This window comes from Oryctolagus cuniculus, chromosome 2, assembly GCF_964237555.1.
Source record: "Oryctolagus cuniculus chromosome 2, mOryCun1.1, whole genome shotgun sequence".
Classification (NCBI taxonomy): Eukaryota; Metazoa; Chordata; class Mammalia; order Lagomorpha; family Leporidae; genus Oryctolagus; species Oryctolagus cuniculus.
In genome coordinates, this window is record NC_091433.1 from 4,622,374 (window position 1) to 4,638,578 (window position 16,205).

A 16,205-nucleotide genomic window follows, 5' to 3' on the forward strand; every position below is an offset into this window, starting at 1 on the left:
ATTTCTACCTGGAAAGAGCTCAGCCTTCTTCTTCTTCCTCTTCCTCTTCTTCCTGTTCCTCTCCCCCTTCTTTTCTCTCCTTCTTCCTCCTCTCCTCCTCCATCTCTCTCATCCTCCTCCTGCTTCCCTTCCTCCTCTACCTCCTCTTCTTCTTCATCTCCTCCTCCTCCTCCTTATTTTCTTACCAATTTATTTCTTTGGAAGGCAGAGTGACACACACACAGAAAGAGAGAGAGAGAGAAAGACAGAGAGAGAGACAGAGACAGGGAGATATCTTCCATTCACTGGTTCACTCCCCAGATGCCTAGGGCTGGGCCAGGCTGAAGCCAGGAGACTGGAACTGCACCCAGGCCTCCCTCCCGAGAAGACAGGGGTTCGAGTATTGGGCCATCCTCTGTTGCTTTCTCAGGCTCATTAGCAGGGAGCCAGATGGGCAGGGAAGAGCAGGAACTTGAAGCAGCGCTCCGACAGGGGGTGCCAGCGTCACTGCCTGCCGTGCCGCAGTGCCAGCCCCCCTCTTTTGTCATCTGAGCCCGTGTTTGCCAGTGTCCACATCTGTGCAGTTCCCGGGGAGCAGATGCCAGCCGACACTGGAGCTCAGCACCTTGTCCTTGTCAGGGCTTCTGTCCGGGCTTGTGACCCCACTCAGATTTTGACTCTCAGCTGCAGCCATATGAAAGCTCTTCAAAAAGTTCATAGGAAATGGAATGGAGAGCTGGGTCTAGGGGTGGGCGATTGGCGAAGCAGTTAAGCAACTACTTGGGACGCTTAAGCAGTGCCTGGTTTAGCCCCAGCTCCTCTGCTTCCAATCTAGCTTCCCACAGATGCACACCTTGGGAGACATCAGGTGCTGGTTCAAGCACTTGGGTTCCTGCCACCCATGTGGGAGACCCAGATTGAGGTCTGGGCTCTTGGTTTTGGCCTGGCCCAGACCTGGTTATGGCAGGCATTTAGAGAGTGAACTAGCAGGTGGAAGGTCTCTGTTTCTCTCTGCCTTTTGAATAAAATGAAAATGACTATTTTAAAAGGTGAATTTTGGTGCAAATTTTCCCATGCTGTTTCCGGAGGTCATTGCTAGAGGCGGGCAATATGGCAGACGGAGAACCCGTTAACCCTTGTGTCCTACCATGCGCACACCCCTCGCCCTCCTACGTGAGAATCAACAAAAGAACACATCTTGCAATAACTCAAGCTCCTCACGGCGACTGCCTGAGCTGTGACTGGCAGAAACGCAAGCACGCGATGCCTCACCACGTGTTCTTTCCAACCCCGCCTCCTGAACTTCAGTCACGCAGACCCGACATGACAAATGGAGAGTCCCCGAGAGGCTGAGCCCCTCGTTGTCCTGCGGGGCTCCTTGGCCTCTCGCCAGGTGCTGCTGCTTTGGAACTGGCTTGCCCCTAAGCAGGGCAACCTGCCAGGCACCTTGGCGCTCGTTGCCCCGGGAGGTAAGGGCTCCCCGTTCTGTCTCCTTCGGCTTTGCTCGTTGGCGTGAACACCTGTGCAGTTTCCAGGGCCTGCGGCAGCCAGGGTCTATGTCTCACTTTTAGCTCCACATCAACCAAGCTGCAAGGACGTGGCAATGCTGTGGACTGTCCCAGGGAGGGAAAACAGAGAAGGATGAACCGCACGGTCATTCTTCAGTTTGCTGTCCAGAGATGCTGTGTCACTTTGGTGGCAATGCTGTGGACTGTCCCAGGGGAGGGAAAACAAAGGATGAACCGCACGGTCATTCTTCAGTTTGCTGCCCAGAGATGCTGTGTCACTTTGGTGGCTAAAAGGGATCACCTGGCCAAGTCAGTGGATTATAGTGGATAGCATCAGTGGATTATAACGAGGAACTATAATCCCCCGCCGGGGAGGAGCTGTGCATATGAATGAACAATGAAGGTACCACTGAGGCTGTCTTCAACACCTTTTGCTTTATTACTGTGGCAAGGCCGCGATTCCATGGACCCACAAAGCCCTGGTTCCCATCTCAGGAGAATTCATTTCCAGGCAATGGGAACCTTGCAATGTGGCAAATGGCTACTTAGGTAATCTTTCCCCGAGCAGCTGAGCAGAAAAGCGAGCTCTCTAAGGGATGTGACGAGAAGCCTGGGGCGTGCCAACAACACAGGCCCAGTGCTCCCTCGTAGCATGCGTCCCTCCCTCCGGGACCAGGCATCTGATGAGTGGGGTGCTCCCTCAATGAGTGAGGCTGTGCGTAACGCCTTCTCTGCAGGTCTTCAGTGACCCAAAGCCGCCAGCGACAGCTGCGGCCTCCTCATCTGGTGTCCTCTTGATGCCCTCAACACACAAGAGCCTCCTGCTGTGTCCCCTCTTCCCCTGAACACCCTGCTCAATTCCTCTCGGTTCCAGCCGTAAAGGTCAGGTTACCCCGTCACTGTTTCTCGCACTGCTTTGCACAGCCGGCGTAAACCAGTTTCTGGCAGGTGGAGACTGACCAGACGAGCCGTAGGCACACAAAGGAGGGTCCAGGCTCACAGATGACAGCTGGAACCGAATCTGCGCCCTCCCCACCCCTCCCGGAACCAAAAGTAGGAGGACACGCAGGAGCAGAAGAGTTGGATGGCTTTATGCAGCAGGCGGTCTGAGGATGACGGCATCCGGTGACTGAACGTGTCCTCCTTCCAGTCCACGGGGGGTCTTGCTGCAGGCCCCGTCCTGTTGATGCATCCACATCTCTACTTCTTTCCCGACCCCCGCCCCCCGCCCCGGGGAGACAGCTTTGGTCTTTACCCCATCTCCATACGAAGCCTTTCTTTTCCCCAAAAACGCAGCGGCAGCACCGGGCAGCAAACCTGACTTTTTGGTAACAGAGGTTGCTGTTGTCGGAGCTTCATCTGAGGATTCCAAAATCATTTTCAGAACAGTGTGCAGCCAGGGAGTCTGCTGGACGAACAAGGAAAACACAATTTCTGTGCTGCTCCGCGGGGGCAGTTTGCGGCACCCACCCTCACCGCTTTTCTCCTGCATTCCGGCCCTGCTCCGGCTTCGTGGGTGTTCACAGTTACGAGTCCACTGACACCTGACGTTGTCATCTTGCTGTTTGGGCTTCAAAAACAAAATGAACGTCACATGCCTATACTCCGCTCCCTGGGAGGTGCGGCGGCCTCAAGGTCTTCGCGACTGTTCTAAGGATGTCCTGCCCTTGTGTTCACCTGCGGCTGCACAGCCTCAAGGGCTGAGCTCGCCCGGGTCTCACGCCCGCCACAAGCTCTGCTCTCACGGATCCAGACGGAAATGTGGGCCTCTGTCCTTACCTTTCTGCTCCCCCGAACCCAACCCAGCCAAACGGCATTCATACGAGACACTGCTCGCAAAAGGCCTGGTGTGGCTCAGCCTCCCTCGCACTCAAAGCCTTTCCCAGTCCCAGGCTTTCCTGACCCCTCCCTGGCTTCTGGCTCCCTCCTTCTCCTAACCCGACCCCTTATTCATTATGCAGGGCAATTTCACTCTCTTTCCTTCTGCTCTGCCCCAGGCTCACCAAGCAGAGCCAAAGACTTATTACCATCTTTGTGAAACAAAGGGCCATTTATGCAAGACAGAATTCCTGGCAGGGGTTCTGCCATTTCTTTCTCTGGAGGTAAAGCAAGATGTATGGAAATGGACTTCCTCATCCAGGAAGGATGATGGAGCCACACTTTGGCTTTCACATAATCTTTTCCTTCTACTTTTCTGGGTAAATAAATATTGCTATAAGCCTCCTTGACACCCACCTCTGAAAAACGTGTTTCTTTAACATAGTGGATTGCAAACTTTCAGTCTGAGAACGACTTTACACTTAAAAGTCATCGAAGGCCCAAAGCAATTTTTCTTTGCTAGATTTTTATGTATTGATATTTACTATATTAGAAATTAAAACCAGGGGCTGGTGCCATGGCTCACTTGGTTAATCCTCCGCCTGCAGCGCCGGCATCCCATATGGGCACCAGGTTCTAGTCCCGGTTGCTCCTCTTCCAGGCCAGCTCTCTGCTGTGGCTGGGAAGGCAGTGGAGGATGGCCCAAGTCCTTGGGCTCCTGCACCCATACGGGAGACCAGGAAGAAGCACCTGGCTCCTGGCTTTGGATCGGTGTAGCTCCAGCCATAGCGGTCATTTGGGAGGTGAACCAATGGAAGGAAGACCTTTCTCTCTGTCTCTCTCTCACTAACTCTGTCAAATAACAATAATAAAAAAAGAGATAGCATTAATGCATTCACGAGGGGGCAATCCCCAGGACCATGTTATTTAAAATAAATAAATAAATATAAGAAATTAAAACCCAAACCCTAAGTATTTATTCATCTAAAATCATAATAAACATATCACATATTACCATAAATGATCTTTTTATGAAAAAGACAGTTTCCAAAACAACTAAAAACTTGGTGAGAAGAATGGCATTGCTTTATATTTTTGCAAATCTCTCTGAAGTCTGACTTACTAGAAGACAGGATGTCTGCATTTAGTTGGCTGTACCATCAGTCTCTGGAAAACTCCACCAGTCCAGGGGACTTCAAAATGTTCACGGAAAATGGGATGAAACAGTAATTTCACTTTGGTGCAAAAAAACTTTGAGGGGCCGGCACTGTGTTGTAGAAGGCTACACCTTTGCCTGCAGTGCTGGCATCCCATATGGGCACCGGTTTGAGTCCCAGCTGCTTCTCTTCTGATCCAGCTCCCTGCTATGGCCTGGGAAAGCAGCGGAAGATGGCCCAAACGCTTGGGCCCCTGCACCCATGTGGGAGACCTGGATGGAGTTCCAGGCTCCTGGCTTCAGCCTGGCCCAGCACCCACCATTACAGTTATTTTAGGATTGAACCAGCGGATGGAAGACCTTTCTTGTCTGTCTCTCCCTCTCACTGTCTGTAACTCTGCCTTGCAAATAAATAAATAAAATCTTTAACAATTTTTGAAATGCACGCACACCTTTTTTCATAATACACATTTCCACGGACTTTCGTCATACCTGCGTATACAACTGATGAGAAAACAAGAGTGAAAACGAAATAACATCTTAGAATTATGAAAATAATTTATCTTGCTGTCCATTGAAACTGCTGTTTCAATACACATTCCATTTGTGCCTCCTATTTGAGGGGGAAAAACAACAACAAAAAACCATCTGGGGCTGGCGCTGTGGCATAGCTGGTAAAGCCGCTGCCTGCAGTGCCAGCATCCCATATGGGTGCAGGTTCGAGTCCCGGCTGCTCCACTTCCAATCCCGCTCTCTGCTATGGCCTGGGAAAGCAGTGGAAGATGGCCCAAGTGCTTGGGCCCCTGCGCCTGCATGGGAGATCGGGAGGAAGCTCCTGGCTTCAGATCGGCTCAGCTCCAGCCACTGCAGCCATTTGGGGAGTGAACCAGCGGATGGAAGACCTCTCTCTCTCTCTTTCTCTCTCCTCTCTCTCTCTCTGCCTCTCCTTCTCTCTGTATAACTCTGACTTTCAAATAAATAAATAACCCTTAAAAAAAAAAAAGATCCAACCAGTGAGATCTTGAAACTGAACCATGACCCAATAAAGCCTCATACACTGACTTTCAGGAAAAGCTGACCCGACGCTACGCTGAAAAACCGTACATTAAGGGTGAACGGAACCCCGCGGCAGGAGTCCCTCTTTGAGCTGATAAATTTCAAACCTGCTCGGGGGACACCGCTCCCAGGCTCCTCCCGCCACAAATAGCAAGAGTGATGGGAAAACACCACCAACTGCATGGACGGCCCCTCTCTGGGTCCAGCAACGTCAAAACACTCTCCACGCGTCGTCTCGGTTAACCCCACACCAGCCCCAGGCAGGCGCGGAGGAGCCTCGCAGGGGAGCGGGTGGCCGGGCCGAGGGGCGAGGGGCGAGGGCTCCCTGCCTGTCCGGCTCAAGACCCGAGGTCAAGGCTGGCGCGTCCCCGCGTCCGGCCACCGAACCGCCCACGCCCCACCAGCGGAGGAGCCGGGACAAGGCGCCGAGCCTTTCGGCTTCCTCATCTCGCTCCCGGGATCCACACCCCGCAGCGTAACTGGAGCTCAGCGGGGTTCTCTGAGCTAAAGGGGCTCCGATGAGCTCGTGGTGGGCACGGGGACGCACACGCCCCCAGGCCCAGGCCGGAACCTTTCTCCTCTCCTCGCGATCGACAGGCGGAGGCCGGAACCTTTCTTCTCGCGTCGTCGTCGCCGGGCGGAGGCGTGCGCCGCCGGAACGGTCCTCCAGCGGCCGCGGTCGCCGGCTGCTGACGTGAGCGGAGCGGGCCGAGTGTAGGGGCCGGTGGCTGTTGCTGGTCGCTATGGCGGTGGACATCACGCTGCTATTCCGGGCCAGCGTCAAGACCGTGAAGACGCGGAACAAGGCGCTGGGAGTGGCAGTCGGCGGCGGGGTCGAGGGCAGCCGCGACGAGCTCTTCCGCCGGACCCCCCGGCCCAAGGGTGACTTCTCCAACCGGGCCCGCGAAGTGGTGAGCTGGTTGCTATGGAAACGGCGGGGGGCGGACCCGCGATGGGGGACCCCAGACCTCAAGTCGCTGTCAGCGGGAAGGGGTCCCGAGCGGGGAGCAGGGAGGGGTGGCCCCAGGGCGCCGACAGCCGTCTTGGGAAGGGAGCAGCCTTGTTTTGCTGGGGTGGGGGGGGGTGGCCCTAGAGGCGCCGTCCGCGGGGCTCCAGGGTTGCTTCGGGAGGTGACGAGTTCGCCGTCACTCAGAGCTGGACGCGGGCGAAGCCTCCCACGGGGCCTCGCTGGCGGCCGCAGCGTCCTCGTGGGTGGGTGGCGAGCGTCCCGCGGCGCTCGCTCTCGGTGCTGCCCGTCGCGGGAGGCAGGGCTCGGTGGCTGCGGAGCGCGGTTAGGATCGTCTCTGGCGAGCAGCGTGTGCTCCCACGCGTGGCCGCGACCCTCTGCGTGCTCCGTCGTGCAGCCACGCGTCTCCCTGAGAGCGGGAGCCGTCTGTCGACGGGCTCGGCTCAGTAAAGGTTCGCTGGATGAATGGCTGCCGGCGTAAGCGGCGAGGGTGTGTTGGCCTGGTTCACTCTGTAAGCTTGGCGCCCAAAGCTCATACGGTTCCATGTACCCTCTTGGAGAAATAAAGTTAGAAAACGGAGGGTCAGGAGTTTGGAGGGCGCAAGGGAGGGTCCCTGACGCAGACTTTCCTTAAGGTCGCGGTGAACCGCCTGTCTTGGCTCACACCCAGCACCTCGCGGTCGAGGTATTTTCAAATGCATGGGTAGCGCATCTGTTAGCGAGGGGCAGCTTGCAGCAGCTTTTCAAACATCGGAAGGGGGATTGGAGCGGATGGACGGACGCACGCGGTCGGCAGACGTCTGTGTTGCGCCTGCCTCCCGACCAGCGCTGTACAGAGCGGTGGGAAGGGAAGGGAGCGGCAGAGGAGCGAGGCGTGCGCGCCTGGCCCAGCGCTAGCCCTGCAGGTGTTCCGCGGAGCACAGAGAGCGCTCACTGCCACCTGTGCGCCTGCGGAGGCTTCCGGGGCGGTGACGCGCCTGCAGCAGGTCTCCGGGGAAGAGGGGTTGGCGAGCAGAGAAGGTGGGGAAGGGCGTCTTGGCTGAGAGCGGTTTGCAGAGGTGTGCCCTTGGCTGGTTCAGTGGACACCGGGCTGCAGTGGCGGGCAGGGCTCTTGAAGGGCCTTAGGCGATGGTGACCGCTCTCTGGAGTTTGAACCTGGCCTCTAGGCAGTCAGCCGCCGTGTGACTGAGCAGGCACTCGGGAAGGAGCCGGGGACAGAGCTGCCCTCTGAACCCTGCCGCTGTCAGCCAGCTGAGGTTAGTGAGCAGGGTTTGTTACCTCCCTTTACTTCCTGGGACAATGGTCTCCTCTGCCCCCCCCCCCCAACAAAAGACTTGCACAGAATGACAGTGGTCCCTGATACATAGCTGATTAGGGTGCAGGGAGGTGCGGTCTCAGGTCGAAAGGGAAGAAAGGGAAGTAGGACGTCCTCCCCTCCCAGGGCTCCCAGATTCCTCTCGTGGGGCCCTGGCAGGATAGCAGTTTGGACTTTTGGTGGCTCTAAGTTTGAAATCACTGATTTCTTACTCACACTGAGCTAGTTTGCTTGGGCCCTGCTCAGGCATAGGGGTTTGGGGATGGTAGAGGCAAGAAGTGTGGCTGGGTCGTCGGGCCCTGTGGAGAACCCAGTGATCCCGGGGCCTCTCCTTGGGCGGTGAGAATGCCCTCTAGGCTGTGTGTTAATGCCCCTCAGGGGTGGTAGCAGGACCGTGGAGCGCCGAGTTCCCTGTCAGTAGCAGAAAATGGACAGGTGACCGCTTGTCATAGGTGTTTGAGAACTTTGTCCATTTGTCAGACGCTTAGCTTGTGTGTCCCTGAAAGTTTGTTTTTGTTTTAAAGATTTATTCATTCAAAAGGCAGAGAGAGAGAGAGAGCGCGCGCGTGCGAGAGCGAGCTTCCATCTGCTGCTTTGCTCCCCGAATGGCCACTCCCACAATGGCTGGGGCTGGGCAAGGCTGAAGCCAGGAGCCTGGAGCTTCTTTCGGGTCTCCCACTCAGGGCAGGGGCAGGGGCAGGGGCAGGAGTCCAAGCACTCGGGCCACCTTCTGCTGTTTCCCAGTTGTAAGCTGAATTGGAAGTGGAACAGCTGAAGTTCAAACTCGTGCTCACGTGGGATGCAGGTGCTGCAGCAGCAGCTTAACCTGCTGTGCCTCCGTGCTGGCCCCGAGAGTTCCAGCTCCGACAGTTAATGATGTGGGTGCCAAGGCTGGAGACTGTGTTAAGTGGCGGCATGGACAGTGTTTATGCCCACTGTCCCACACCGACGATGGGAACAGTGTTTTCTCTTGGGAATTGATTTGACACTGCATTGCTTTGTAACCCTCTTTCCTTGTAGAATTTCACTGGTACAGAGCTGCTGGTGGGTGTCGTGTGCTTCTGCCACAAACAGACGCGTCAGAAGTCAGGCTTGGGGGCGGGCGCTGTGGTGCAGTGGGTTAAGCCACCGCTTGTGACACTGACGTCCATGTCGGAGCGCTCGTTTGAGTCTAGGCTCTTCTGCGTCTGCCCCAGCTTCCTGCTCACGTGCCTGGGAAGGCAGTGGGAGGTGGCCCACACAGCTCGCAGTTTTGTTCTTGGCTTGTAAAGAGGAGCCGAGTGTGCGCGTGAAGCATGAATGGAAACCCTGTGCAAGGCAGTGAACCCACAGCAGATGGTGACCGCTCCAGACGCTGTCCGAGCGACAGGGCTCCTCCACACGATGACCAGCACGACTCCCGAGCAGTGAGTGAGGACAAGGAGGGGCCAGGCCCAGCCACTGCAGCCCTGCCAGCTTGCAGAGACCCTGTGGCCACTGACCACAGATTTCCAGTGCAGAATGTGTGTCGGGATTAGACCACAGTTCTGCAGGGTCCTCCTCGCCAAGACAGCCTAGAGAGGATAGCCACCAAGAGGGTGAGGGAAAGCAAGATGACACCCAGGGTCAGCAGCCCTCAGCGTCGGATGCCGATGCCCAGAAACCCTAAACCGCTATAAGGCGGAGAGCAGGCGTAACATCTCTGCCATCAGCTGTTTGGTCATGCGACAAGAGGAGAGGAGTAGGAATTTCCAGCAAGAAGCGGACGGGAGCTTGGAGCGAAGGACCATCCGTGCTTGCTCTTCGCCCATGACCAGTCACTAGACCTGTCTGCATTGTCCATGCAGCATGGGGTTTTTAGTGTTTTACCGAAAGGTGGCCTCTTTTCTTGGAAGTGACAAACATTTTTTAAGCCTGTTTGAATACACATTTCAAGTTTTTAAAATTATTTCATATCTGGTCAACTTGAGGATTTTAAGAACTTTAATTTTTTAATTAGTAAAAGCTTATGATGATTTTTTCAAAAATGTCAAAGCCCCTGTTTATAAGGTCTTAAATAATTAGTTATTTGAGATGGAGAGAGAAGACCAGAGAGAGCGGGAGCGTGCCCATGCTAGCCTCCATCTGCTGGGTCACTCCCCTCATGGCCACAGTGGCTGGAGCTGCATCCAGGTCTCCCACATGGGTGGCAGGAACCCAGCTCCTTGACCATCACAGCTGCTCTGAGAGTCTGCCTTAGCAGGAAGCTGGAACGGGAGCCGGAGGTGCCCTGATGTGGGCTGTGGGCGTCTCAGCGAGCGTATGGCGCTGTGGGGCCTTTGACGGCTGACTCCGTTCCTTTCTCAGGACGTGGCCCTTCAGTGGAGGCGCAGCAGCAGACGCTGTAACAGCTCAGGTGTGAGTGATGCCTGCAACTCAGGATTGGCCCCTCAGGTCCCCGTGATTTCTTCTGAGAGCCGGTGTTGGCCCTCACCAACGTGGGGCCCTAGGTTGATTTAGGACCCCCTGGAGTATTACTCAGGGTCGCTGGACACAGTTTATCTGAGGATTGAGCAGGATCAGTTAAGTGGGTCTCCATGTGGGAGACCTGGAAGAAACTCCTGGCTCCTGGCTTTGGATCTGTGTGGCTCTGGCCATTGCAGCCATTTGGGGAGTGAACCAGCGGATGGAAGACCTCTCTCTCTCTCTCTCTCTGTAACTCTGACTTTCAAATAAATAAGTAAATAAATCTTTAAAAAAGAATAACCGAGTATAGATCAAAAGGAGCTCAGTGCAGGAGACTTTTCATGACATTAGTAGTGAGCTCTTTGTGTGGATTACATTTCTGAAGTTTGCCCGGGACTTAGGGAGACTACAGCTTTTGAAAATATATTTATTCAGTACTTGGTTTTTCCTTTACCCAGTGAACATTGCATACTTGTTCTGTGCCACGTGTTGTGAGGATGCAAGCAACTGAGATGTATGTGCAGCTCTTTGAAAATACAGGCAAAGAACAACTTAATCTCTGGAGGGGGACTCAGTGGAAACCTCGGAGAGAAGGCAATGCCCAGACTGGGCCTTGAGTGACGAGGGCCATGCTACCAGGCCTGGGAAGGGGGACCGGTCACATTCCTGCAGAGGAAACTGTGTGAGCCAGGGCGGTGATGTGCACAGCAGGTGGTGGGGAGCAGAGGCAGACTGGCATGAGGAAGGGCCCTTTTCTGGGGGAGACCTGGGTGAGGGCCCGGGTGCTGGGTGGGGGTCGGCCTGGGGCAGGCCAAGTCCAGCTGGCCTGTCTGCATGGCGGCAGTCGTGGTCGTTTGCTTCTGAGCTGGAGCAGCAGACTTGTAGCGCTCCAGGCCTGCGGAGCCTAGCGTGTGTACTATCTGCTCTTTAGAGACCCTTGCCAGCTTTTGGGTTAGAGCATTGTCACCAGTGCTGTGGAGTTGGGGCTTTTATACTCTGGACTATGTAGGTGGAGGCACGAGAGGACCACACTTGCATTTTAAATTATTGGTAGCAATGTTGATGATGGGTGTGGAATGTAAAAGGACCTGGCATAGGGCTCCTTAGGAGGCTGCCGTAGTCCAGGTGGAGGCTGAAGAGCTGCTGACAGTCGGATGAGGAGAGGACAGAGCAAATAGGTGTCCCTGGCCTGCAGTGCTTGGGACCGGAAGTGTTCAGATTTCTGAAGTTGGACTATGAGCTGTACTGGGAATGGGGCTCACATCTAAACACAAAATACACCCGCAACATGTGCCTGAAATTTTTTTTTTTTTTAACAGGCAGAGTGGACAATGAGAGAGAGAGAGACAGAGAGAAAGGTCTTCCTTTGCCGTTGGTTCACCCTCCAATGGCCGCCGCGGCCGGTGCACCGCGCTGATCTGAAGGCAGGAGCCAGGTACTTCTGGTCTCCCATGGGGTGCAGGGCCCCAGCACTTGGGCCATCCTCCACTGCACTCCGGGCCACAGCAGAGAGCTGGACTGGAAGAGGGGCAACCGGGACAGAATCCGGCGCCCCGACCGGGACTAGAACCCAGTGTGCCAGCACCGCTAGGTGGAGGATTAGCCTATTGAGCTGCGGTGCTGGCCTATGAAATAATTTTATATTATATTTTTAGTGTTCCATTTTGACTGCAACTATCACAAAGTCAGGTGGGGAATTTTCTCTTTTTGATGTCACATGGCTGCTCAAAAAGTTTCAGACTTTGGGGCATTTCACATGTTGGACTTTTGGGTGAGGGCTGCCCAACTTGTATTTAGTTTTTAGTAGATAGACTCAACAATGTTAGTAATTAATTAGTGAGATTAGAAAGGGGAAGTGGTAGAATAATTCCTAGCTTTCTAGTTGGAAAATTAAAGGGTAGTGATCACATACTTTTTTTAGAGATTCACTTGTGTTTTTTATTATTTGAAGGAGAGAGGGAAGGAGAGTGGGGGAGAAGGCATTTATCTTCCACTTACTGACTCCCTCCCCAAATACCCACAACACCCGGGGCTGGGCCGGTAACTCCATCAGGGTCTCCTGGGTGTGTGGCAGAGGCCCGAGTACTGACGCCGACACCTGTGCCGCTTGGGTGCGTGTTAGCGTGGAGCTGAACCAGAAGGGGAGGCAGGGCGCGCTCCCAGGCACTCTGACGCAGGATATGGGCGTCCCGGGCTGCAGCTTCACCCTGCTGCACTACAGCGCCTGCCCCATCACCCCTTCTTGGAGAGTAGCTCCCAGGATCCGTGGACTTCCACGGGAAGGAGGGTCTTGCTCTCCCTATCCTGCACACTGACTAGGAAGGAGCATCACTTGGCATTGTCTGGTTTTCAGGGACTGTTGGAATTGTCTGAAGAAGGGATGGGCAATAGTTCTAATGGTGAACTTGCCCCTAGGGATGCCTGCTAGTGTGCCTGGGTACAAATCCTGGCTCCGCTCCTATTCAGATAGCAAGTGGTGGATTACTCCCTAATGGCAGTGCTCCCTAGAAGATTTAGATGAGAGCACGGCTGGGCCTGCGTGGAGTCTTCCTACGTTGCCATATTTAGATCTTGGAGAAAGTTGGGAGTGCCCATGGCCCGCCCAGTGTTTGGAGTTTGAGAGCCGCCTCGCTGGGCCAGCCTGATGCTGGTGAGGAGGACAGCAAGTCAGCCCTGGGAGTGCAGGTGGAGGTGGGGCCTTGGGAGGGCCTGTGTGGAGAGGCCAGTGCTCTCCTGTTCTCAGTTGCGAATTCTTTATTTTTGAAAGAATTTTCCTTGGTGCTGATGATTGAAACACTTGGCATGGAAGCGTGGTTCTCAGGGACAGTCACTGATTTCTCCTTCATTTCAAGAAGCATCTAAGTGGATCAGAGAGTTCCTTCTTCACAGCGATGGGGCTGATGAAACTGTTCCCTCAGGGTGACGTTCTTAGTTCTTCCTGTCCAGAGTCTGGCTTCCTCCTGGAGGCTCAGGAACCCAGTTTGTCAGGACTGGTGTGGCAGTGGGTGCTGGCTTAAGTGGAATGCACCCAGCTGAGCCCCAGCTGCTCTGCTTTGGAAGCGGCTCCCTGCTAATGTGCTGGGAAAGCAGTGGAAGATGGCTCAAGTATCAGGGGCCCTGCTGCCACCTGGGAGACCTGGCTGGATTTCCAGACTCGTGGCTGTGGCATGGCTCAGCCCCAGCCTGTGTGGCCATTTGGGGAGTGAACCAGTGCATGGAAGATTTCTCTCAGTGTCTCTCCCACTCTTTCTGCAGTTCTCGCTTTCAAACAAATAAGTCTTATAAAACAAAACAAAACAAAACCCAGCTTGTCTACGTATTGAGGGTAGACCCATCTATGAGGGCAGATAGTGATCAAGGTCACATCAGCTGGTGTGTAAGTCAGACATGAGGTTTTTTTTTTTTTTTTTTTTTTTTTTTTTTTTTTTTTTTTGACAGGCAGAGTTAGTGAGAGAGAGACAGAGAGAAAGGTCTTCCTTTTGCCATTGGTTCACCCCCCCCCCCTTTTTTTTTAAGACAGGCAGAGTGGACAGTGAGAGAGACAGACAGAGAGAAAGGTCTTCCTTTGCCGTTGGTTCACCCTCCAATGGCCATCGCGGCCGGCGCACCGCGCTGATCCGAAGGCAGGAGCCAGGTGCTTCTCCTGGTCTCCCATGGGGTGCAGGACCCAAGGGCCTAGGCCATCCTCCACTGTACTCCTGGGCCACAGCAGAGAGCTGGACTGGAAGAGGGGCAACCGGAACAGAATTGGCGCCCTGACAGGGACTAGAACCTGGGGTGCCAGCGCTGCAGGCGGAGGATTAGCCTAGTGAACCGTGGCGCTGGCCCAGGTTGTTAACTAGACATCAGCTGGTGTATAAGTCAGGCACCAGGTTGTTAATGGATGTGAGCTGGTGTGCAGGTCAGGCACCAGGTTGTTAATGGGTGTGAGCTGGTGTGCAGGTCAGGCACCAGGTTGTTAATGGGCGTGAGCTGGTGTGCAGGTCAGGCACCAGGTTGTTAATGGGCGTGGGCTGGTGTGTAAATCAGATGCCAGGTTGATAACCTGGAGTATCATAGTATTCAGGAGGATACCGTGTTTGGACCCTGTTTAGAACTTTATGTACCTGATCTCCTGTGATTTTCCTTCTCTTGGAGGGATAGCAAATAGTATTTTATAATATTGATTGTGTAATGAATAATAAGGTCCTAGATTTCATGTGAACGGGGTGTTTGAGGTTTCCTATTGCATAGAAATCCATATGGGCTCCCTCTGGTGGGTAAAGTGTTGATGAACCCTGCAAACGTTAATTATAGCTATGGTATGAAAACCCTTTTATATGCAAAACATGTTAGGTGTAAAACTTTTTAAAAAAAGACATTTTTATTCTTCTTGAAAGAAATTGAATAAGCCAGAGGAGTCAGTGTGATGTGTAACTCAGATATCAAGCAGCATGGTGCAGATTTTAAACTCAGTGGTGCTTTTTTCTCCGACTCTCAGATCCTCAAATCGTGTGTACTGGGGCTGCAGCTTCTCCTTAGCACGTCTCACACATGCCTGGGGTCGACGTGTTCCTCCCATGGCACCGCTCTTTCATTTCATAGCAGGGTACACGTTTCTGTCCAGTGTGTAGTCTAATCGTAAATACGTCTTTCTAGACACTTTTGAGCTTTGCCAGTGGTTATGTGATTTGGCGAGCGCACCTAACCTCCTCTTGTCTGTTTCCTGCGGGGTTCTGACCAGGTCATCCTCAAAGACCTTCCAGTAGCAGAGTTCTGTGATTCAGTACTCTTTCTGAAAGTCCCAGGATGTGTTTTTAAACGTGTTTCGCGATAATTGTCCCTTGCTTTGTGATTTTGTTCCCCCAAGTTCCTGTATGCTTAGAACTTTTCATCTGGATTAAAAAAATGCAGATTTCCCCTGAAGTTGGCATTTAGCATGTTTTCACAAATGTATGTGATCCAGTAGTGATTATAGACTGTGATGGACCATTACCAGCAGGTCCCATTTTTGAAGTTGACTGTTCTAAAATTTGATTGTAAGGCTAGTAAGTGCTCATTAAACAGAATAAAGAGAAAGCATAGTTCGTATTTAGTCCTGACTGGAAGTAGCCATTGTTCCAGTTTTGAGTACAGATCGTCTGATGCTTTTTTTCTGTTAAAACAGAAGCAGGATTTTCGTACAATACCTGGGGGTGTGGCTGGGGGCTGGTTGGCCTGAGCGCCAATTGCCTCAGAAGCCTGTGTGCTTTTAGCAGGCGTGCGAGCCTCAGTGGCCAGCCTGTATCTAATGACCATTTAAAAAATAAAGAATACAGCCAGAAAGACCATTTCCAGCCATAACCTTAAAAACAAGCATAAATGACCCCATTGAAGAAAACTGTAACATTCTGTAGAGCGATACAGAAGACCTAAATAAATGGAAGAGCATGTTGTATACCTGGAGGGGAAAAACAGTGTAATAAAGACATCAATTACTCCTACATTCGTGAATTTAATGCAACTTCAGTCAAAATTCCACCAGAACTTTTTGGAGAAGAACCTGAAAATACTTGTACTTTGGAAATTCATCTAGAGAAAAAGATGCAGTAGCTAACTGATTTCTGTAAAGGTGGGAAGGGTGTGTGCGTTAGCGTGGAGGTACTGGCTTTATCAGGTATTAACATGTTTTAAAGCCAAAAATAATATATGCTTATGAGAATGTTCAGTGAGACCTGTATGTGTGCACATGTGTGTGTAAGTTCTATCCGTGCTAGAGGAGGCGTTGTAAGTCAAGAAGAGGAAGGTTTGTTTAATGGAGGTTTGGGGATAATTGGTTAGCACTTTAATAAAAGGGTTTTTAAGGTACACATATTAAAATAAGTGTCTAGGTGGACTGAAGATTTAATTGTAATGGCAAAACTGAAGGAACTGAACATGGATGTTGATGGACCTCCTGGAAGTAGGAGGTCTTTCTGGGTTTAAAAGTCAGCAGCAGCAGTGATGGTTTTGGTGATGAAATTA

At 53.0% G+C, this 16,205-nt stretch overlaps 1 protein-coding gene and 1 long non-coding RNA gene across 3 annotated transcripts in view; both read left to right on the forward strand.

The window, feature by feature from the left end:
• Positions 1-5,798: 5,798 nt before the first annotated feature.
• The window catches only part of STX18 (syntaxin 18), a 116,646-nt gene continuing 106,239 nt past the window's right edge, over positions 5,799-16,205 (forward strand). For both annotated transcript variants that reach the window (XM_070069565.1, XM_070069566.1), the window contains exon 1: positions 5,799-6,428. In XM_070069565.1, coding sequence (XP_069925666.1) covers positions 6,261-6,428 — 168 coding nt within the window. In that variant the 5' untranslated portion in view covers positions 5,799-6,260. The remainder of the gene's footprint in view (positions 6,429-16,205) is intronic.
• On the forward strand, positions 14,038-14,301 carry LOC138848766 (uncharacterized). The gene is made up of 3 exons (XR_011386828.1): positions 14,038-14,083; positions 14,125-14,165; positions 14,207-14,301. It is a non-coding gene; the product is annotated as an uncharacterized lncRNA (long non-coding RNA).